The sequence below is a fragment of the Falco biarmicus genome, chromosome 2 (genome assembly GCF_023638135.1).
Source record: "Falco biarmicus isolate bFalBia1 chromosome 2, bFalBia1.pri, whole genome shotgun sequence".
In the NCBI taxonomy this organism is placed as follows: domain Eukaryota; kingdom Metazoa; phylum Chordata; class Aves; order Falconiformes; family Falconidae; genus Falco; species Falco biarmicus.
Window position 1 is genome coordinate 4241059 of NC_079289.1, and position 23552 is coordinate 4264610.

Here is a 23552-nt window from a genome sequence, read left to right on the forward strand (position 1 = left end):
GATGTGCAGTGCCCAGCTGGTGTTGGTGCATGGTGCCCCAGTTTGCCCAGTTCCCAGTCCCAGTGTAAGGTCCCAGGCACTGCCAGTAGGACCATGTCCCAGTGTCTAGTGCCAGGGCAATGCTGGTCCCAGTGCTGGTCCAAGTTCCAGTGCCTGGGAGGTCCCGGTGGCTGGTCCCAGCTCCCAGTACCTTGGTGGTGGTACTGGTGCCTGGGCAGCCCCAGTTGCCTGCTCCAGTCCCCCATTTGGGTGGTGCCAGCCCCAGTTCCCACTGATGGGCCCATTTCCCGGATGATCCCAGCTCTTAGGGCCTGGGCAATGCCAGACCCAGATCCCACTCCCCAGTGGGGTTCCCAGTTCACCAGACTGGTCCCCAGTCACGGGCGCAGGTTCTGGACCAGCGCCAGCCAGTGCCGCTCCCCATTTCCCGCTGCCAGGCGGTGAGAGTCCCAGATCCCAGCGGTGGGGAGAGCCGCTTCCCGGTCCCAGTGCCAGTTCCCGATCCTGGTTCCTGATCCCGGTCCCGGTGCCGGGTGCCAGTTCCCGATCCCGGTCTCCGTTCCCGGTGCATGTCCCCGTTCCCAGTGCCGGTCCCCCTTCCCGGTCCCCGGTCCCAGTGCCGGTCCCCGTTCGCGGTGCCTGTCCCAGCGCAGGCGCGGCGGCGGCGGCCGCTGCCCGCCCCGTCGGGGCGGTGCTTGCGGGAGGCGAAGCGCTGCGGGCAGCGGCGCGCCCGGAGCGGCGGCACCGGCCACCGGCATCGGGGCACCGGCACCGGGCAGGTAAGGCGAGCCCCGGCCCCGGGGAGCGGCGGGGGCGGCTTGTCCCTGCACCCCCCCCCCCCGCTGCTGCTCCCGCGGCGGGGAGGCGGCTCCGCGCCTTGCCCGGGGGTCCAGCCACCCCCTCGGGGGATGCTCAGGGCACCTGTGGCTGTGGGAACCCCCGGGCAGCTGCATGCTGGGGGGTGGGGGTGTGTAAGATCGGGGGGGAGACGCAAAAAAAGCTATAAGCGGGCCCCCGCCCCCTCCCCTGCGCTGCCTTGCCGGGAGCACGGTGCTGCCCTTGCCTTTAGCGGGCGCTGGTGGGAGGTCCCGTTTTCGGGGACGCTGGAAGTCGGGGTGCGTGCGGCTGGTGCATCTGCAAGTCGCACCCCGGATGGTTAAAACCCCTCAGCTGCTCCCAGTCCGGCTTGTTTCTGCTGGCGGAGCCAAGCTGGGCAGAAACTTTCAGCCATGAGGCCTCGGTGCTGGCTGGAGAAGGAGGATTTCTGCACTGGGAAAAAACCCTGAGGTTTCAGTATTGTTCTTTGTTCCGGTTTTTTTGGGACAAACCCAAGGGCTTTTAGAAAGTCTCATGGAAAGTTAAGGCGAGAGAGAGCTCCTGCCCGTGGGGCAGACCAGGCTGCTACTGGGGCGCAGGGCACTGGTGGCTTTTTGGATTTCTAAGCAGAGATGTGAATCTGGATTTCCCATATCCCAGAGGTAGGAGGCACCATCCATTTCTCCCTTTCTTTTTGCCCTGAAAAATATAATTTCGGATCTGAGAAACCAGGCCGGTGCTTTCTGATGATGTCCGATCAGAAGTGGCTCCGGTCCTCTGTCCCTCACCTCCCACTCCAGTAGCTGCCAGGTGAGCACAGGCTGCTCGCCTGGCTCCGCAGATCCACCTGCATGCGATGCTTGGATTTGTTACTAATTATTTATTACTGATTACCATTATGTTTCTGCCTGGATGCTGTATTAGCTCTGAGCTTGGTGGGGAGTGCAGGCAGACATGGCAAACAGAGATGAAAGCAGGGCAGCAAGCACAGTGGGTCGCAGAGGATGCTGTTAAATCCTCAGCTGCTTTTCTTGCTGCATCCAGCAAGGACCGAGCTGCAGACTTTCCCCGGGGTGCCTTTCATCTCCACCCGCTCTTCCATCTTAGGGGGCTCGGATCCTCCTCCCGGGCTCAGCCTGGTGTCCGAGTGTGCTGAACTTGTGTTATACCGGGGTGAGGGCAACACAGCGTCCCTGCAGCTGCATCTCCCACGCTCTGCACGTGGGTGTTGGGTAGCCCAAGGCAGATGCATCCATGCCCGCCCATGCTGCTCGGGGCAGCAGTGAACTGAGGAGGAGCAAGCTTACAGGTGCAGGTGAGAGCAGGTGTCACCTGTTGGGAGCATCCTTGGGGCTGCAAGAACCAGGGAGTGGGAAAAGCAGAGCCAGGTGAGGATGGAGGAGAACTGCCTGATTGGGGTGCTGACCACTTAGCTCCTGCTCAGTGCAGCATCCTGCTATAGGCACGTATGTCCTGGTGCAATCTATTTCCTTCCCTGCCCCTCCCGGGAGCATCAGCTGCCTCCTTCTTCCTTAAGTAGCTCCTTAATGTGAATTGCCTGGGGCTCAGCTCCAGCCCATGAGCCAGGCAGCGGGGTTGCAAAACCCAAGAAGGGCTGATGCATGCTCTTTGAGAGACCCTCTGTCCTTGGGAGCTGGATGTGAGGTCTAAATTCTGTCTGCAACAGGTGTGTGCATACAGATGCTGCTGTGTATGTGGGGGCTGGCTCGCTTGGTGTCTGGTGCTTGCCAGGAGCCATGTGCTAGAATTGGTTGGGAAAAACTTTCTCGTTGGCAGCAGAGTGGAGGATCAAGGCATTAGTGAAAGGAAAAGCAGGTTTTGAGGAAGGCAGCAGGGCTTCTGTAGCAGGCCCTGCTCAGAGTAGAAATCAAGCCCCTTTATCATGTCTTAGGGACACCCCACGTGACATGCAGAAGCAAAGCGGTGACACCTAAAAAAGAGGCAAAGCAACATGACTAAGGCACTTGGGAGGTTTGTGGCAGACTCAACTCCAGCCCTGCTGTCTGCCATCTGCCCCCGCTCCTTGCCCATTCTGGTAAGAGATTACTTAGGTGGGGCTTTGACATGGCCGTGAGCCCAGCAAAATCCCCGGGTGGCTGCCGTCTCCCCTGCAGCGCTGTCCGTTCAAGGCAGCTCTTCCAGCTGGTGATGGATGCCCATGGAGAGCTACCTCAGGCATCCTCAAGCCCTGAGGTGGGATGGTGGGGTGGTGGAACCCTAGGACTCTTACCAAGGGGGCTGTGCTTTGCCTGTGGGTTTGCTCTCATTTTTAGGCAAAGGAGGTGATACAGGTCTCCTTTGGACTTGAAGGGGCTTTACACACGTAGCATGTGGGATTATGTCAGTGGAGAAGACTTCTGCCAAGGGGTGGGGTGGGGTGGCTAGGGAAGGTGGCAAAGGACACTGCTGGATGGATTAACCCCATGCAGGAGAGCTTAAATCTGCTTGAAGCTTTTAAGGGAAGATCTGAGCTCATTCTCATTTTTAATGCTGTGTTTAACCTGCAAAACCAAACTGAGAGGCACCATCCGTATGGGGTGGATGCGCTGCTCGGCCAGAGGGAAGGGGCTGACCTCGAGGGTGAGTTGCAGTGTGTGGGCACGTCCTCTAGGACATCTATCAGTGGGACATTGTATGGCTGGGCTTTGTGCTACGTTTGGAGGCTGAATCATGTTGGGACAGCCGAGACTGGGGGTTCAGGGCCTGTTGGTGCTGGGTGCCACTGGGAGCACTGCAAAAAGGCAAGGGGAACCAGGCAAAGGGTGTTTGTGGGACAGGGTTATGGAAGAGTTAACACGGAGGAATGGGGCTCTGAGATCTGGTGCTTGAGAAGGATTAACTCAGCCTGGAGCAGGTGCAGGGAATCTGGGCTGTGAGGCTGATCAGAGGGATGGAGAGCTATTATACCAGGCTATAAAAGCTCAGCGAAACAAAGGCAGAGAGGGGATGTGCTTGCTGACTATAAATACATCCAAGGGGTGAACACCAGGGAAGCAGAAGAGCTATTTAAACTGGAGGACAGGATTGGCGTGGGGACAAATGGGTGTGAATTCATTTAATTTAGCTTGGGAGGCTTATCTAGAGGCTCTGCAATTGCATCCCATCGGAGGAGGCTAGGAGAGTGTGAATTAGAGCACATTACCTCTCCTCTAAGGTGCCTGACTATGGTATGAGGAGGATTTGGGGCTTGTCAATGTAGGAGGCCAGGACCCTCTGGTCCAGACACCCGGTCCTGGTATCTCCTTTGGGAAGGGCTGTTAGCCAAGCAGGTCTCACCACCTGCCTCATGCAGGACCAGACCAGGCACAAAGCAGATGAAGCCCAGCCATGTCACCGAGATATTTTTTTTTTTGTCTTTGATTATGCCTCAAAAAATCCCAGCTGTCCCTTCCCTGGTCGCTGTACAGATTAATAACAAAGCATCTATGCTTTAAGAAGGCTTTGGATCTGATCCCAAGAGATTTAGATAGCGTTTGTGCTGGAGTATGGTGATATTAAGAATGGCTGCATCCTCAAAATCTGCTCATACTTTGCTTTCATTACTGGCTAATTTTGGGCCGGTCCAGGGGTGCTAAGACCCCTCTCCTGATGCTTACTCCAAGCAAGGCAGCAGCAGGTTAATACAGGGAGAATGAGAAGGATACAGCTGTGCCTTGAAGGCTGGGGGATCAGGCACTCTCTCTCCTCCTCCGTAGTAGTCAGAAGTGTCAACTCCTTTCTCTGCAGATGTCCAGAAGTGAAGCCACTTCCATACTTGCAGGAGGGTTTCAGCCCCCAGAGAGGCGTCCGTGGTCCTTTGCTCATGCTGCGGTGTCATTTGGCACGCTTGGGTACCGTTTATTTGCTGATGTCTTCATGCCTTTGCCTGCTCTTCTGAGCTGCTTGTGGAGCGCAAAGGCTCAGCGATGGGCTTGCACTGACCTGCTTCGGGCCAGGCGCTGCTCCTCCATCTCCTGGCCCCGCAGGCAGAGTCACGGATGGGGAATGAGGTGCAGTGATTACTCTGGCTCTGCACACTTCCAGTTGATTACCCAGGGAGAAAGGGCCAGGCTCTGGGCGCTGCAGAAAATGGACGCAGACCCATTGGATTCATGGGGGCTGATTTTCACAACAGTCGGACATCTGTCTGGCTGCAACATTAACCCTTCCCCTGCTCTTAGCTCTCCTCTTTGCACCATGAAGCCTTTTCATCCATAGGTTATTCCTGCTAAAATTGGCTTAGACTGTAGGAGAGACCCCTGTTCTGGTGCCTCAGTATAGGCATAACTTCTTGAGGTCGTGGTGGAATAGGGATGCTTGCCATTGAGTTTTTCACCCCCTATGGGAAAAAAAAATCCTTTCTGCTCCACACTCTGGGACCCAGGAGGTTTCAACAGTTTTTGCCATTCTGCACTACGCATTAGTTTTCAGCCAGTATTGCAGATCTTCATGCTTTGGGGATCCTCCTGTGCTGGAGAAATGACAGATGATACCACTGCAAAGCCATGCTGGAAGCCCACGGGGTTTGCAGCATGTAGGTCAGAGAACCAGCTCCTTTGGGCCTGATCCAGCCCTTCAGAGGGGGCTGGACTGAGCTCCTCACCCCCTGCCTGCTCGTGCATCCCTTAGGCAGCTTTCATGTGCTCTAGGAGGCATGTCCCAATTCAGTAACACTTTGATGCATTTTACCTTAAAATACTCTTCTGGCACAGAAAAGCACTCCCTGCCCCTTCGTTTGTCCTTGCGCAAAAATGACCAGACTTAGTCCTCCTGCCGTCCATCTGAGCGTTGTCTCTGCTCTCTCAAGTCCTGTGACTGCAATCAGTCATGAACGTAGGTTATGGGGAGAGCGGACTGTAAAGCATCCCAACCACCTTAACTCAGCCCCACGCTGGGAGGCTGGCAACCTTAGTGGGAAGCTCTGAAATGGTATACGGGAGAGAGCTTCTTCTCCCCACCCTGCAGGGACCTCCTTAGCTGATCGGGCAGATTGTCTCCTTGGCTGGCTGCGGCTGACCCTCAGATGAGGGAGGCTGTAGCCCCGGTTTATTCCTTTAAGGTTTATCCTCTAATCTGGCTGTAACTAACCAAACAGGACTGTGGCAGCCCAGGGCAGGGCTATGCGTTTACCACCAGTGAAAGGGACACGTAATACTCTCTATGGAGTTACAACATGACAGACAGCAGGTCTCTGATCACTGGGTGAAAAGGGTAAGGGCTCTGCTCCTGCCTGGCCTTCCCTTAAACCAGGATGCTTTTTCCCCACTGTGTTTTTGTTGTTGCTGGGTTTTTTTGGTTGTAACTCTAGATAATTCATACAATGAATTCCCCGGCTGAGAAAACGTATTGCTCTGTTGCAGTTAGCACCCTCCACTCCAGCTGACATTGCATTTCTACTTGTTTGGGGTTCCTTGGCTCCTTGGTGCGGGATGCAGGTGGCTCTGGTTGACTCCATCCCTTCTCAGCCCAGCCTGAGCTGTTCCACCGTTGTCCCCAGACCCCCCATACAGAGAAGGAAGCACCCCTGTTTGTCCCACAGGATTTCGGGTTGCTTTGTTTTATTTTGTGCAAGCCACACCCTGGTAAGCAAGAGCTGCTTACAAAGTATTTGCAGGCTTGCTGCTCAGAAAGCCTTGCAGAGCTGGTCCTACCAGTTGTCTGAGCATGCGTAAGTATTGTAAGGCTTGCTCCGGGGTGATAAAGGGACGTGATTTCTCTGCCCAGCAAAGGGAAGTCTTGCACTGGTACAAGCTGCAGCTGCAAACTCGGCTCTTGCAGAGCCAGGCCACCCGCTGCTGTGTGGGCGTTGGATGGGGCTGGTGTCTGTTGGCTGCTCGCCTGGCAAGTCTTGCCTTCGGCTGCCCGGCAGGTCTTCGTGCAGGAGCAGGAGAGCAGTGATTTGTGCCTAATGCGGGGCTGTGGCCGTGGCTGCAGTGAGTTCCTGTCCCATGAGGGGAAGCGAAACCCTTCCCCACATCAGGGTACATCTGGTACGTACCCTGTGAGTTACTGCTGCAGTTCAGGGCTGCTGCAGCACAAGGGTATCTGAAGAGATATGGAGCAAGGACTTCCAGCAGGATGCTTGCTCTGTACCTCCATCCCAGAGCCCTGTGCCTGGCCTGTGGTCTCCTGCTTGCCATTAACTCTATGGTAGTAACATGCCCTGAGCAACCTCCTTGCAGATAAGCTGGCGCCTGCTCCAGCTTCGGGCAGAGTTTCCAGTTTCCATCAGAGCGGTGACAGACGTTATCACTGGGGTGAGAGCAGGGGTGATGGATCCAGCTGCCAGCCGTGGCAGCAGGAGTAAGCACAGCCGTGCTGGGCTCCAGCAAAGCAGGAGAGCTTCAAAAGAGCAGAAAACCTCATAGGGGAGAAATCTTTTGAGCTGGGTGGACAGCTGCTTTTTATCCTGCCTGTGTAGGGTCTCCCCTGATGCTGCTGCCTGTAATCCTGGCCTCTGGGAGATGTACCTCAGGGGCAGCCCTGGGAAGGTGAATGCCACAGGGCAGTGGATGCTCTCAGAGGAGCGGTGATTTTGGATTTTAGCCCCAAACGCGAGGTCGGAGTTGCAGTATGAGGAGCAGGGTTTTGGTCTTACTGTTCATGCTTGTGGCTTGGCGATGGGTTAGTTTGACCTGGGGAGCCTGCCTGAGGGCACAGCTCAGGATGCTAAGAAAGGGCTAGCAAAGGGCAGGGTCTTTTTCTGGGTTACCACAGGAAGGGACCCAGAAGACCATGTGGAGCCCATGGGTGCAGAGTCCTACCTTGCCCTCTGGACCACATGGAGCAGGATGACATGGGGATGCAGCACATCCTGATGGCTGATCCTGTTACAGAAGTGCTGGGAAGCAAACGCAAACAAAGGGGAGCATGACCCCCTACCCAGGTCATGTTGAGATGGTGCATGGAGACCTCTCGCACGTTCTGGAGCCTGCTGTACCTTGTGAAATGGATCAGTCTCTCCCTGAATATTTCTGCTGTGCACAGTGTCTCCACAGCAGGAGACAATCTGTCCCTACCCTAGCAAATATTGCACTGCTGTGGCGTGTCAGCCACGGTGCATAGCAGGAGCTCTTGTGGTGTTTGGTTGGCTTTGGTCATCCAGCTGTAGGTCATGGACCAGATGTGTCTCACAGGAGGTATCCATCCAGCCTCCCGCTACTTGACAGGGAAGATGCTTGGTAGGGAGATGAAGCTGAATGGAGGTAAGCTGCGGTGCTCAGCATCGTGACCTGTACCCGTCTCCCTGGGGGAGGGAAGTGGTATCTAGTCCCTCCTGGTGAAAGGCTGCAGCCTTTCAGCTCCGAGGGCAGCGTGGCAAACTCTTGCCTCTATGTTAGAGAAGAGCAGCACTGCTGAAATAAAGGAATAAGGGGGCAAAAGTTGACTGGGAGGTTGGGGTTGTTACAGCATCCAAGGCAGAAACACAACTTGGAGAGCTCAAACGGAGACATCGGGATCTTACGTTCAGACCTTTCAGCTTGCAAGAGCTGTGTGGCTCCAGTAACGAAGATTTCTAATAAACCCCACACATTTGAGGTGATCCAGTTGACCTGAGAGAGGCTTCCCTCTTCAAAACACTTAACAAATTGAGTTGCCACAAGCCTTTAAATACCACTTTTGTACTCGCAGTGCTGTGGAGGAGTCACAGAAAGGAAAACTTATTAAAGGCAGGGAGGGAAAAGGAGGTAAATTAAAAAAATGGCTGATCTTGCTGGCACATCCTGAAGGTTCTGCAGACAAGGAGAATGCTCTTCTGAAGTCAGGCAGTACCTAGGTGTGGTCTGGATACTTGCTGTTGTGGCTATGGGATTTATAGGACGTGGGGCTCAGGAAAGGGCTGGCAAGGGGGTTATGAGCCTCTCAAAGGGGAAAACTGAAAACGGAGGACCCAAGCAGGCGGCAGGCAAGGAGCAGAGTGCCTCGGTGCTTTTATTCAGGTCTAGATCATGCAAAGAGGAAATACTAAAACTGTTTATTAGCCAAAGCTGGGAGATGTTGTCTTGGCAGAGGTTTGAGTCCTGACTTGGGTCCAGGAGCTGGAGGGTTGGGACAAAGCCAATCCTCTGTGGGGTGTGGAGCCCATCATCAGAAGCAGTGGGGAGCGAGGAGCCCTCGCTGGCTGAAATTGCAGGTGATGGTTGAATCCTGCTTGGTTTGAAGTGGAGCAGGTCAAGGGACACATTTCTGGTATGGCCAGGAGTCTCTCAGGAGGACACCTGAAGGACTTGGTTGTACCTCCAGGCCTCCAAGAGGACAGTTTTGGGCTCTGCCTGCAGCCAAGGGGTGAAGGTGAGGGAGAGAGAAGAAACCCGTAGCCCTGGGGAAGGTGTTGGTGTTATGACGTGGTCTGGGCTGAAACTGCAGCAGGGATGCTTAGGATCAGCCAGAAGGACAAATAGCACAGCTTGTCTGGGAGGGATGATCTTGTAGGATCCAGCTGCCTTGATTCTGTCTTTTGCAGAGTAGCTGCAGCCCTGTTATCTCTTCTGCTCCTCAGGCATGCGTCTCTGCATCTTTTGAAGTTCAATTGCTTTAATTATCCTAGAGGCTGCAGAAGCTATGGAAGGCAGAGCATTTGTGTGGAGACGTGCTGCATTTTATCTGTGCTAATGATGAGTTTTCTGAATGAATTTTCCGGTTACCCAAATCCCTTAGTTAAGCACCTCTGTGACCCATAATGCTCAAGAAGAAGGCTCTCTAGGCTACCTCAAGTGGTGCCCTGTGCTGCTTCTGTCCTTCCCTCTAGCCATACCACAAAGGTACAGGTCTGTCTTTAGACCATAATTTTTTTGCCCAGCTGGCAAGAAAAACAGCACAAGTGTATTGACGTGGTGCAGGGCTTCCAGTGGAGTCAGTGTGACCAGATTTAAAAGAAGCTGGTCCAGACATTCAATTAGAAGTCCTGAATAAATAATAGAAATACATGTTCAGTCCACTCCTGCAAAGATAGCATCCTTTGGGTTTGTTTTTTTGGTTGTTTTTTTTTTTGTTTTTTTTTTTTTTTTTACCAACGGTGATCAAAATGGATGCTGAGAAGGGCTCAGCACTCCTGTAACCTCATGGGGTGGGTGGTCTGTGTTCAAAGCAGTGCATGTGTGGGGTGACAGCCCTCTTGGAATAAGCAAGGTCCATGTGGCTGGATGACCATAGATGGAGGTGGCTCAGTTCTGCATGTGTGACTGCTCTTCCTGGGCTGTGTTTCTCCAGTGCCTGAAAACCTGCTCTGTGTGAGCAATGCCATGTTTGAACCTAGACCTTACTACGTGAGTCCAGCCCCACATCCCTGTGCTACTCCATCCTGGTTTGAGCTGCTGTATATAAAGCTGGGGGAGCCCTGGAGAAGGTTCCTGCCACCAGGAAGGGTTGTTTGGGGAAGCCTCAGGGCTGCTGAGGAGCTCAGGAGTGCTTTGTTGTTGCTGGTGCTCTGTGTTGCTCCTGGCAATTATTAACCAGGGTCAAGGTCTGGGTGCTGGGCCACGGAAGGGTTAGCAAAGCAGAGCAGTGCATTTCTCCAGGGGCTGGGCGTAGGCAAAGCCCATTAATTTGCCTTTTGGTGCCTGTCCTGCAACCTCTGCTGATCTACAAGGGTTTTTAACTCTGCTGTGGTCTGGAGAACAAGCCTATTGTAACATGTGCTTGCCATGGTAAAGCTGGCCCAGGGCTTGAACAGCACCTGCGGCTGTGCTGGGGGATACTCAAAACTGAGCTTTTACGTTTTCCCCAAAGCATGAGTGGGTTGGGATGAACTGGACCCAGAGTGGTGAATATCTTCAGCTCCCCTCTGCATGCCTCAGCCAATCCTGGCTGCTTGGTGACATGTTCTAGCCTTCCTCTTCCCCCAGTTTGTAGGTCTGTCCTTCTGCCATCTTCTTCTGCTGTTCTTCCACCCCTGTCCCTGCTAGTCCTGTGTCTCTCCAGCCTCCTGCTTTTCCCAGCCTGATTGGGAATGCTGCCACCAGCTTTGCTTTGAGCTTGTTACTCCTGCCTGTGCCAGGATGCCTTCAAACATATGTCCTGGTCCCATCTGACCTTAACGTCTGTGCTGAGCAGAAGGGCCAGTCTGGCTGGTGCCACAAACACATCTTGTGTGCAATGCTCTTGCCAGGCAGTGCTTGCCACCAGCACAGGGTTATTAGGGTGTTTACAGTTCAGGGCTGCCCTTTCTTCCTGCAGCTCCAACAGCGACTGTTTGCAAATGGTGACTCATACCTGCAAGGAACGAGGAACTCCTGATGCCAAAGGTGTCCCCAGTGTGAGTTATCCAAGCAAAAGGGAACTCCTGGCCATCACACCCAGCTGGTTCCTTGATTCCCAGACCCCCAGACTCCCATTAACCCTGGCCTTCCCAGGAAAAAACATACACAAAGGCTGCACATATCCAAGCCCTCTTGCTGGCTCTGTCTCCCTGCGCTGTCTTCTTGCCATTAAGCAACAAGGGAGCAATGTTCTGGAGGGAGAAAACCAGAGGAAATAAAGGCAGCATGATAAAAATCACCGTGCATTACTGGAAACAGCCTCCAAATCTGACATACTCTCTGTGGCCGATTTTGTGCGGATGTGGCCAGCCAGGTTTGCCTTGGTGATACGGAGTCACATGCACTAATTCTCTGCTAGGATGAGCGACCCTGGCTCCTTCCCTGGCAGTGCTGCAAATGCATTTTAAATGAAAGACTACTTTTTTCCTGAGTTTTTTGCAGTAATAGCCAGCTGCTAGACAGTAACTTCCTCTTTATGTCTCTGAGTGCTTTGCAGGAGGGACCAGCATCCCTGCAGATGGAGGATGATGCTTTTTCCCACTCCACAGAGGAGGAGATGTCATCAGGGAGCATTTGCTGTACTTAGCCACTTTTGCAGAAAGCTTATCGATACAGCAAGTTTACCCAGAACAAACAGCCTCTAACCACATCAAGGATTTTTTTGAGACTAAATCCACTATGCTGAGTTTCTGAGGGGGAGCGGCTGGTCCTCATGTACATGCGTGCAAGATTAACCCTCTGGCTAAACAGTGCTGTGTTCTGGTGTCCGGATTCGGATCCCACCTGTGCTGCAGTAAATTACTGACAAAAGTCAGAACTTGATATAAATATAATTAAGAGTAAAAATGGTTGTTCCACCTTTAGCCTAGTGGAGTTTTTAGCTCTTAGAGGAGAACAGGGATACCACCGGATGAAGGGAAGAGATAAAGCACAGAAAGGCTCATTCTGTTTTCTGTTCTTCAGCAGTTTTGTTTCAGCAAGTAACCACTGTAAATGCTCGTTAATTTGCATTTTGGCTAAAGCAGCTGCTCTGGAAAGATGCCCAACTCTGCTCAGAAACATCTGGAGGTGAACTACCTATAAATTCCCATAGGAATTAGCTCCCCTGGTTAACCGCAGTCAATTTAAGAAGAAATAATGTCTTTTTTTCTAATTTTCGTCAGTGTAGCTTCACCTCCCAGTCCTTCTGGACATTCCTAATGCAGGATGCTATGCGGTGCGGCTGGCTCTGGGCCATGGCACTCCAACTCCAAGCCAAAACTACGGTAGATGTACAACTGGGAGTGGGAAAGGGCTTTGGGGATGCAGCTCAGACCTGCTGTAGACCATGTGCTGCCAGTCCTGATAGACTTTCAATGGGACTGTCACTTTTTAGCCTGTGACTTGGGGCTTTTTTGTTCATAGACATGTTGGCTAAAGGGTGTGGAGCGCTTATCTTGTGTTCAGTGTAGAGAGTGATTCATGGTTCAACTGCATCTTCCCTGGTTTCTGGAGAAAAGGCATGTGAAGCTGTCCTTGTGTCGGCAGCATCTCCCACTGCTGAGCTGGACTTTTGTGTTAGCAGGTGGAAGGTCAACCCCAGTGTTGTCCTGTGTCTGTCAACAGAAACACCCAAGGAGACTGGAAAAAAAATTAAATAACATTTTTAGGAAGAGCCTGGCTGCTCTGAACACCCTGCTATTGGGCTGCAGTGTTGTAGGTTGCCCCTACCAGGTTGCACCTGGTTGCAGACTGGGCAACAACATGCCTGGTTCCTGCTTCATCTTCTTGGCTGATGCTATGCCTTTACAATGTGATATCAAACATATCTCGTGTTTAATGAGAACAGAGCTGGAGAACACGGGCCAGCAGATCCTGTCCTCTAAGGACAAAGTGTTTTGTCTGACCTAGAGGCAGACAACTGCAGAATCTCCAAGCAAGGAGCCCTTTGCTCCTGGACGGGGTGCAGCCTTGAGATAAAGCAAGTGTGGTTAGCCTGTGACAGCTAGCTGTGTGGTACAGGAGCCTCTGAGCTGGAAGGGAAGGAGAGTAAGCAGTTTGTGGGGGAGGAAGGAAGAGCTTTTCAGCAAGTACCTGGTCCTGGCCAATGCAAGTGCTTTCAAACCTTCTCCCCCATTGCAGTGCTCAGAGCCCTGATCGTTACCAGCTGGCAGGAGCTGGAATGCCTGGATGATGCTGGAGGTGAAAAGGGCCAGTGTGCAACACCCCTGAGTCATAAGTCTGGCTCAGTCCTCCAACAAAATAGTTTCCTGTTTAACTCCTTCAGGGTTGGACTGAAGTTGGGCTCAGGCCACTGTTTCCACAAATTTGGCTATGCTAAGAGTTGTGAGTGCAGATTCCCCTCCCTGCTCACACACAAACACACTCATGTGCAAGTGTAGGGTTGTTAATTTGGACCAGGCATGAAAACGCCCAGTTCTTGTGCTCCTGGAGCATCCTAGCTCAGTGCAAGAAGGCAAAGAGTAATTAGACAGCCCTTAAGCATTTTAATGTGGCAGATCTGAAGTTCAGCCTGGTCAGCATGAAATTAGAGTAATGGACTTTAATACTGCCCTAAGAACATATCCCCTATCCCTTCGTTTTAATTATTTTTCAAGTTTGTTCATTTTTTTAAATTATTCTGAACAGTATCGTTTCTTGCTCTGCATGACATTTCCTTTGTAGCTCAAACCCATCTCTGCCCTCTCATGTGAGAGCAGCCCCGCAGCAAGGACAGATGGCTGTCTAGGTGACAGTCACTGTGGGTTGGGACAGGAGGGCAAGGCCCTTTTCTCCCAGGTAAATTTGGGCAGCAGAAAGGCTGGAGCACCTCAGTCAAGAGCACCGCGGTCCTGGAGCACCTCGGTCAAGAGCACCGCGGTCCTGTTCTCATAGGGATGGACATTGCTCAGGGTGTCTCATGGAAGTCAGAGTTGCAAGGGTCATTGGAAAATACAGCTCCAAGCTGTCATTGCAGAGCTGCCTGGGGAGGAGCAGTAATTTTATGAATGAGCAGCCAGTACCAGCACTCAGCCACTGGACAGACTGTGGAGCAGCGTCCAGCATCTCCTGCGTCAAACCCATAACTCCTGCCTTAACTCAAGCGTGGCTTTTCAAAAGGCACCACACCTCCCTCCTGTCCTTTCCAGGCTCCCTTTCTATATCTCTCTGGTTCTGTCTGCACACCCTCCCATGGAAATGTCCTTGTCCATCTGTCAACCCAGCTCATGCAACAGTCCAAGCATCTCTGCTTGGACTCGGCATCCTGCATCTCAGTCCAAAGCAGCATCCTTCTCTCTCAGCCTGTTGTATTCATGCAGCTGGCAACCATCCCGTCCCAGCACTGCCACTTTGCATGTGTCTCTTAGCAGTGAGTGCTGAAAATGCGAAAGTCCTGCCTGATTGTCACTCAAAAGGAGCTCATTCACTGTTAAGATGTCCCCGTGACCTCCCTGGGGACTTCTCCCCGTCCTTCACCCTCTTCCTCAGCTGGAGGTCCAGAGGTTAGCTCCTTCCCTGACGCTTTTAGCAGGGTGGGTGCATGTTTTGGCTAGTGGGTGCATTCCCTGACTGCTCAATGAGGCTGTCTGCTGTTCTACAAGGAGTAAATCTGGTGTATTATTTAGATTTTTATATTGGGCCGTTTATTTTTAAGGCTTTTCTGAGGGCACGTGATGCACTTGGGCTTCTTTGTGGCATCTGGAAACTGGTCCTGATGCCAAGGAGAAAATCCTGTGAGCATTGCTATAAGCCCTGTATACAACAGCACTTCAATGCATTGCTGAGCTGCCTGCAAAGGCTGCTGCATGAATTAAAACTTCTGTAACTGGCCTTACGCAGGCAAGGTCCTAACCTTGGTTTCCAAATAGAGCTGAAGGCACAGCTGCTCTCCCTGTCTTTGACCTGCAAGCTAAGACATTATAAACTCTAAAATCTCAGATCAGCAATTCTGGAGGATCATCACTAAATGCTCCCTATGTTCTTCCTCCACAGCAGGGACGTGGGAGTAGAGAGACACTGGGGTAGCTGGGTTGTTGGCCATCCAGTGCCAATGGTCTCCTCATGGGAGATGCAGCTACCTGTTGCCCCTATCCACCCTATGCAGTCCACCCAGGGTGGTGCCTCTTTTGCAGTTCAGACCATGTTTAATTGAAGCCTAATTGCCCCTTCATGCAGTTTTTGCAGTTGCTGTATCTCAGGGCACAGGGCCAGGACACACCAAGCGATTTGGAGAAAGGTGGCTGGCTGGCACAAAGCACCCCCCAGGCTGCTTCAGCGGCAGGGACCTGTGGAGCAGCCAACAAGGGGGTTATTTTGGATTCACTTAAGCTCTGAATGATGAGTGCTTGTGCTGCTAATCAGGTGATAAATACTGACTAATACAACTAAAACTTATCCTTTGCTCTTCTGCTTTGCAGAAGTGAAGTGTTTTCCTCTCTTCCAGATGAGAGGAGACTGGCTGGGTGAGTGATGCTCTTGGAGGATTACTCTGATCAGCACAGACATTCATTTAGCACTCAAACACTTACTTTCCTTCAGTTAATCCTAGTGGTTCATTAACAAGGGATGTGACACTGTTCCTAAATTGATGCTCAACTATAAGTGATCATATAATCCCTTGGATTTTAGATGTTTACAGATTAGGTGCTTCCTATTAGCCTTTATTGCAACTTTCTTGTCCCACCACTTGTGATAATACCACAATAAGCATATGGTTTCTGTATGTTTCATAGCGAGCAGTTAGAGGTCAGTTTGCTGGATGCATCTGCCTGCTGGATGGGTCACCCATCATTTTACTATGGATGGTGCTGGAGACCATAGTTGGGATTATGTGGCACACAAACCCCCATTTCTTTAGGAAACCAGCCTATATGTTTTCAGACCAGAGTCACTAATGATCAACATTTTAAAAAGGACATCCTGTTTTGGGGAGAGAGAAGGATAGTACGTAGCTGTTATAAATAAATACAGAGAAACCGTAGGGAAGGAGCTTTGGAAGGTCTGTGATTTAGTAGAGGGGAACAAGGTAAAGCACCCCCTTTCCTTCTGCCTGTTGTGGGGGACAAGGAGGTGCAGCCTGCAGGGTGAAGGGATGAGGACCTGAGCAAAGGGGTTGGTACATGACTGAACGGCAGGGGTGATGGAGCAGTGGTGAAGAGCAGGGGGGCATTTGGGCAACGGTTTCCTGCTGTCTTCTGGATTGCTAAATTCACATCTCTGCCCTGGAAGCTAGGCGCTTGTCAAGACAGAATAATTAATCTAGAAGCACATGGTGCTCTGCCAGGAGGCCTTTTTTTAATTAAAAACAGATATAATAAAGTCTACTGAGAAACTGGCATCTCTGATGAAACCATGAAATGTATGTCCATGATTCAAGGCTGCACGGTGGGGGTGCTCTGGGTAGGGCTCAGCCCCCATAAAACCTCTGCACACCCATCTTGCAGAGCATGTTTTCTCCTTTGCTTCAGAGGGCTGTGCTTTTCCCAAATGAGTTACAAATTCACTAAGAGGCAGGACACCAGCTATCATCTCCTACTGTGCCTGTTTTGGTGGCATTTGGCCACCTTAAGGGGTAAATGGGAGTCCATCGTCCAGGGGATCAGCAAGGTACACTTGGGCTTAAGGGAGTCATCTGTCCCTCCTCACTTGGATGCAGAATTTTACCTGCTTGTTTAAATTGGTGATGAAGCACACTCATACCTCCTGGAGTGAGCCAGAGGTGCTTCATGGGACTATAAATGTGTGGTCTAGGGGTGTAGGTCAGCCAGATCTGGGGAAGGGTGGAGACAGAGGATGGGTGGTTATCTCCAGTCATGATGTCTTGGTCTCACCACTTGGGTGCTGCAAAGGAGGACTGAGTGTCCCTGGCCGGACCCTGCCCCATCTCACTCCTGCTCTGTCTGTCCTCCCAGGGCCGGTGGGGAAAGATGTTTTCCTCAGTGAAGCCATATGAGAACCAGCGCTACGCCTCCCTGAAGAAGGCATGCCAGCGGCGGAAGCAGCTCTTTGAGGACCCGCTTTTCCCTGCCAATGATGACTCGCTCTTCTACAAGTCAAGGATCCAGGGAATTCAGTGGAAGCGCCCAAAAGTAAGTGCACTCATCCCCTTGCCCCTCAGCACTGCTTTCCACCATCTCTGCTCTCAGGCATCCCCGAAAATACACAGTGCATCCTTTACCAAGGGTCCCAAGCCTCAGCCAACATCTCCTCTCCATCCCCAGCAGGGTTTATTTGCCTAGACGTGGTATTGTGAGCCTCTGGGATTCCAGGGAGCCCTGCTGCACCCAGGTCCAGGCTCTTCTACTGCCAGGGAGGACCAAGTGCAAAGGAGGCTTCACTGTGACTTGGTTTCCTCATGCATAACCCAGAGAGATGGTTTGCAGCCAGGTTGGTCTGGTTAAGCCTGGTGGGTCCAGCAGGGCAAACTTATCTCTGAATACTCTTGGTGGTCCATTTGGGAAGTGAAAAGAAGATAAGCTTTGGGTAGGTGAGGTGGTTTTGGGGTCTTTGGGAGGTGAGTGGTCTAACCCATCCTTCCTCTCCCGCACAAAACCTGCATTCTCTGCATGTCCTCTGCAAAAAACACTCTGCACGTCCTCCATACAGCAGTGTGTCATGGAGGCAGGTTGTGGGAGGTTGAGGGTAATGCTGCCTGTCCCCCTTCTGCTGTCCTCAGTGCCAGCCCAAATGATGCATGTCAGGGTCTGGGGGCACTATGGGGAATTTGTGTGTCCTGGTATGGCCAGCTGCTTGGGGTTAACCATGAACCCGCTTCTCTGACTGCCATGAAATACAAGGAGTCCCAGGGAGCAACGATCATTGTGGCTGGGGAGAGGCAGTATCACAGCATCTAACACACCTGGGTTTCCTTCCTTGCCTGTGGGTAGAAGCAATCCTCTCTGCCCAGCCCATGCTGTTTTGCATGCAGCTTGGTGGCATTTCAACATGGTGGGGTCGCCTGAGCTGCCTTTGTCATCTTCAGCTACGCTGGCAGCCCAGAAAATCAGCTGGCCTTTTGCAAGACAGTGCTGCGTCTGTCTGAGTGAGGGCAGTCTGGAGGGGTGGACAAAAAGGCTTTGTGTGAAGGGAGGGATGGAGCTGAACTGACTCTTTCTGTGTGGCAGGAGGGGTTGAGCCCCCCAGCATCTTACCAGGCTCCTCGTGGGAGGAGGTCTGGCTTCTCTCTGCTCTGCCTTGCGCTTTTCCACACCAGCTCTGCCTGGACACACAGGGTTTGTGCAAAGCTCTGTGTGTGTTTTAGTTTATTCTCCTTGTCTTCTGGAGTGGAAAGATGCTCTGTGCACAGCTGCCTTCTGAAGACAAGACCCACCATGGTGTGGTCTCGTTGTGGGGGACAAGGTGAACACACCTTGCACATCCCATTTATACAGCAGATAGGTGATGCCTGAGACTTTCTAAACAACTTTCTCTGGGACTAAAAGATAGGGAGGTATTTGACACCCCCTTGCTGATTTCCATTCAGAGACATGCACATTAATTCAGCCCCATGTCTAATGACAGAGGACTGGATCCAGTTGTAGAGGGACAAAGTTTGCCTGTCCTCTGCTGAGCATCTGTGTCTCAGAGCTTTTCTCCATCCGCTTTGGCTTTCAGCTCACTTACAGCCCTCGATGTTCAGGCATGTAGCATCCACACTTGCTTAGGAAGACATGAGGTCAGCCAGCAAGGTACCATCCACTTGCTGCCTTGCTGTGGTGAGCATGAGATCTTTCTAAGAAAGCTTTCTGGGCCTTCTGGTCTTCACCTGCAAGGTGGCACCCTCATGTAGTCCAAGGCCGTCCCTGCTGAAGCACGGTGTGAATTCAAGCCCTTTGCAACCAGCCAGCTCTGCAGTTTCATAGAATCATAGAATAGTTTGGGTTGGAAGGAGCCTTTGAAGATAAAGCAATTAGCAGAGGATGGTTGAACTGGGGCTCTTTCTGGCATGGGCTGGCAGCAGGAATGGGTGCTGGAAGCGGGTCCCACATGCAAGCAAGGTCCTGTATGCTTAACTAGACATGGAGATGGCCCCTCTATTGCTGCTTCTGTACCAGAGGAAGGGAACTTTGCTAGCAATTTTGGCATTAGGAGTCTGTGCAGAGCAATAGCAGACTCCTTGATCGTTTGATCAGACCTGTCTAGCTGCCTTGACCACAAAATCACCATAAAACAAGAAGTTGAGCTCACATCTGCCCTGGGTACTGCTGAAGTTTACAGAAGCTTCTTTCTCTAAAGGCTTTGCCCAGGTTCTTTCTTTCAGTTGTTCCTTTTGGTAAAAGTGACCGAATTTCAGAGGGAGAATGGCTTTGTGCCAGCCAGCTGATGCAAAGTGACGTTTTAGTTGCTGGACCCAATTCCTACCAATTCTCTGAGGGGAAAAGCCCAGAAAAAGGTCCCAGCATCTTCTGCAAGAAAGCAAATGCGGTGCACCTGGGTGTTAGGGTTCTTGATATATATCTCACCATTTTGCTGTCAGCAAGAGAGCTGGGAAACACCACCGGCTTCTCCAATTCAATACAGTATTTAGTAGGGTCCACGAAGTTCAAACCAACTGCTCTGCCTGTGTGGTAATTGCACAGTACAGTTATTAAGCCACACGGAGTCCCTGCAGCATCCTCTTTCTATTACAACCAGCAAATCTTCCCTTAGGCAATCATATTTCATTCTTGTTTAGAAAAAACAGATAGGGTGATAATCCTGACTTCTGATATGTGCTGGTTTGGGGACTTCCCGACCCAGAAATGGAGTCTGCCAGTCTCATGGATGCTGTCTGCAGGGAGGGGATGGCATGTACACACCTCTGTTATCTCTCAGGGTGGCCATGGTTTGCTTTGGAGAGTTTCAGCTGAAACCGCGTGATAAAACGTAAGAGCTCGCCATGCTTTGCGGTGAGAGCAGAGTGGGTGGAGAGTGGAAATAAAAGCTGTCAGCTATTAAAAACAAGTGTTTGCTTTCTCAGAAAGATTGTCATGTGATCTAGTGAGATCTGGAGAGAAGTGATACGTAGGAGCTACGTTTTTCAGACAAAGCACTTGCATGTGAAAAGTAACTGTAGTGAACTCGCTGGTGTGCTGGGAATGAGCTTTGGCAGGAGCGGGATCTCATTCCCACCTATTTTACATGGTACTAGTACAGGTCTAAAGAGCCCATCCCTCACCTGTGCATCCCTTCCTTCCCCACCAGGACCTGTCCTCATCCTTTCTGCTCCTCCACGCGCTCCCAAAGCCTAAGCCTAAGGCTGCTATGGAAAAAAAATAAAAAAAATAAAATCTCTGCAGTGTGCTCCCTCTTGCTTGAGGTTTCTCTGGGCGGGAAGGAAAAGGGGAGGCTGAAGGGCTTTGCTGGAACAGCTCATGAATAACCCTTCCCAGGTCACTCTGTTTTGCTTCAGCTTCCTCCTGCATCTGGCGCTGCAGCCTTTCCTGGAATGGGCTCGGCCTTTATTCTTTCCAGCGGCGTGTCCTCCCTCCCTCCCTTCCTCCCTGCTTCCCCCTGGCCTGGAGCCCTGCTCTGGGTGCCAGACCTTTGCAGAGGGAGCAGCTGTTCCAGCCCTCTGGTCCGGCCTCCGAATGTCTCCGTGATGCAGCAGGACGAAGCCAGAAAGCTAATTGCTGGAGTGTTTCGGAGGGAGGGAAGCCGTAGCATCAGCCCAAGCTGGGGAGCGGGTCCCAAAGAATGTTGTTTCACTGCATCCACTTACAAATTAGCCTGGCTGCTCACTGCTGAGCCAAAGCAGATTTCGGAGCTGGCTAGGGCAGAGCTGCTAGGGCAGCATCAGCGTCTCTTTCTGGCAGCAGCACTTGGCTATTGCATTAGAAATTAAACCTAGCTTTTTGGGCTAAGCCCAAATCCCAGCACCTTGCTTGAAATTCCTTTCCCTTGCGCTCTGCCTGTTACCGTATGAAGGAGAGGGCGGTCTCTGTATTCAGGCAAGTAGTACCTCCCATAGAGAAAGTCTTATCCTGATCCTCAAGCTCTGGGTTTTGCCCTCCCAGTTTGAGACAGGTGCAGCTGGTAGTGCAGCACGGGGGCAGGAGTTTTATTCTGTGCACTGGGTGCGCTGGTCTGGGCTTTTTTGGGAGCTAGGTGAATGGGGAGGGGAAGGGGATGGATGAGGTGCAGGCTGGGTGGCAGAAATAAGGGGAGATCTGGGGCACCCAGCTGTGTCTGCTCATCCCCTGGGGAAAAACCAGTGATGGTTGAGGGTGGAATTGGCTAATCTACTCTGTGAGGAGTGTTCATCTCTTCTAATCATCACAGTTCCAGACTCTCTTCTTGGGTACGGACTGCTTCCAGTGACACCATGGGGTTGGTACAGGGTTAAATTTGGGTCGTTAGTAACCCTGGGCTTTAGCCAAGACTTGTTTTCTCTCTGCAGCAAGGTGGGCCACACAGTTCAGGTTCAGTCCACCAAGCAATGACCTGCTACTGAGATGGGTCACTAGCCAGGACAAATTTGGGCATCACTATGCTCCTGTGGGAAGCAAGTGATGTCTGGGGGAGACTTACACTGTGCACAGATGTGATGCTGAACCACCCAAACTGCATGCTCTGGTCCTCCCCCGCTTCCTAGGGAGACAGGTTGAGCCTGGAGAAGGCTTTTTCTTCCCTGGCCTGAGAGGCATTTCCCCGTCCACAGCAGTGTGTCACAGGACCTTGCAGAAGCACCTCGTGGTCTTCCCTGAGATGCAGAGTGGTTGGGACAAGATATCCCACAGGTGCTTGGGGGGACACCAGGTGGCAACTCAGTGCCGAGCTGCACCAAAGGTAATGTGATGAGAAGCACAAGGGCTTCCAAGCAGGCTGTAGTCACAGTGACTGGGTGGCTCAAGGTGACGTGCGGTGATGGTTGAACCTGAGCTGCACCTCTGCACTGTGAGTTCAAGCCCGGCTGGTTGCAACCACCAGAGAAATTCTCTTGGATGTAGTCTACACCTTCCCGTTTTCGGGGGGAGAGTTTTGCCTTCCAACCCTGTTTCTCAGTATTTTTATCTCTCACCAGTATTCGCTTGCAAGCACTGAGTTACCTCTGCAGGGATTGTCAAGGGAGGTTGTCACTGATTAAACAGCATAAAGGTAGATTCTTGCTAAATGGCAGTATTATATCTGGGTGAAGGCAGTGTCATTTGGAGGGGAAAGTCTGAGAGTCAGAGTAGTTTTGGGGGAGACAGAGGGGCAGCTCTTTTGGGAAGGCCTGTGGGAACCGGGAGGTCCTAGGGCAGCAGGGCCATGGCATTTGCAGCCCTACTGTGGCACCGGGGAGGGATGCTGTCTTGCACAGCCCTGGATTTTTGTTTGATTTTTTTTTCTCCCCCCCCACCCCCAGCCAGACAAGAGAAATCTTGTTTTAGAAACCAAGAAAATACCATTTTGCAGTAGCCAATTCCCTGTTGGCCTGACATATATCTAGCCTGACTTGCATATAGGGGTTTTGTCCATTATATCCATTGTCTCCTGAATTCAATGTTATTGTGTTTGGAGGATAAGGAGATATTGCAGGATGGGAGAGTGTCTCTCAGATCCCCTTTTCCTTGTGCTAGTGAGCACTTAGCTCCTTTTGCTTGCTGAGTGAGGGTTATACAATCAATCCCCGTGGGGTTTTCCTGGAAGGGGAAAGGAGTCAATGAACTAATTCACTAAAAGCAGGACCGGCACTTGCCCGCCCACAAGTTTCTGCATTAAAAGGTCTGTTCCCCAGTGTATAGCACAGGCTGGGAAGCTGGCAAAAACACAAGGGTGAAGATAATGGGGAAGACAGAGGTTAAGTTTCTTGCATTTCTTTGCTCTGAAAGCTCACTCAGAGCAGGCACACAGAGGCAATTAGAATGGTAACAGTCAGTGGGAGCAATAACCTCCTGGTGCCCCACTCTGGAGCTTCTTCTGCCAGAAATACTAACCTCTGGGCACCTGCACTCCAGGGATGCCTTTGCTCAGCTTTTTGCAGCTTTTTGGCCTGTCTCACTCAGTTTTGGTCCTGCCCAAAGGATGCCTGCGGTTGGCATTGATGCTGTGGCTCGTCTGTGCTGCTGGATGGACCAAGGAATCATCTTTTCCCAGCAGTCTGTCATCTGTCTGCGATCCATCATGGGAGTCAGAGTCCTTCCAGATCTTTGTTTCTCTCAGCTTAGGAATTTATGAGCTGCTGATCTGTTAATTTATCTGCTGTTTTCAGTAAAGCGTGGATCTGATTGCCAGTCTGGTTGCTCCTTGCCAGGAGAGGATTTGGTCACCATTTAATGCAATCTCTGAACTGACCTTGTTTTTAAGCCATTCACAGGCTCACCCCATCCCTTCCCCTCAAGGATGGAGAAGATAATTTTTGGTATTATTTATGCTTATTTTAAAAGGTGTCTCCTCTCATTACATGTGATGCTGACCTTGGCTGTGTTCTAGCAGACCTTGCTGGATCCCCCCAGGGCCACAGCCCTATGGTGCCAGGCAAACACACTCTTCCCCCTTGGCCCCAGTGAGGATGGGGGGTGATGAGCTTCCCAGCAT

The 23552-nt window shown here is 51.8% G+C and overlaps 1 protein-coding gene across 1 annotated transcript in view; it reads left to right on the forward strand.

The window, feature by feature from the left end:
* The first annotated feature begins 647 nt into the window (after window positions 1-647).
* CAPN5 (calpain 5) overlaps window positions 648-23552 on the forward strand; it is a 57761-nt gene continuing 34856 nt past the window's right edge. Inside the window, exons 1-2 of the mRNA XM_056328744.1 lie at window positions 648-779; window positions 16967-17143. Of these exons, the coding sequence (XP_056184719.1) occupies window positions 16982-17143 (162 nt within the window). The 5' untranslated portion in view covers window positions 648-779; window positions 16967-16981. The remainder of the gene's footprint in view (window positions 780-16966; window positions 17144-23552) is intronic.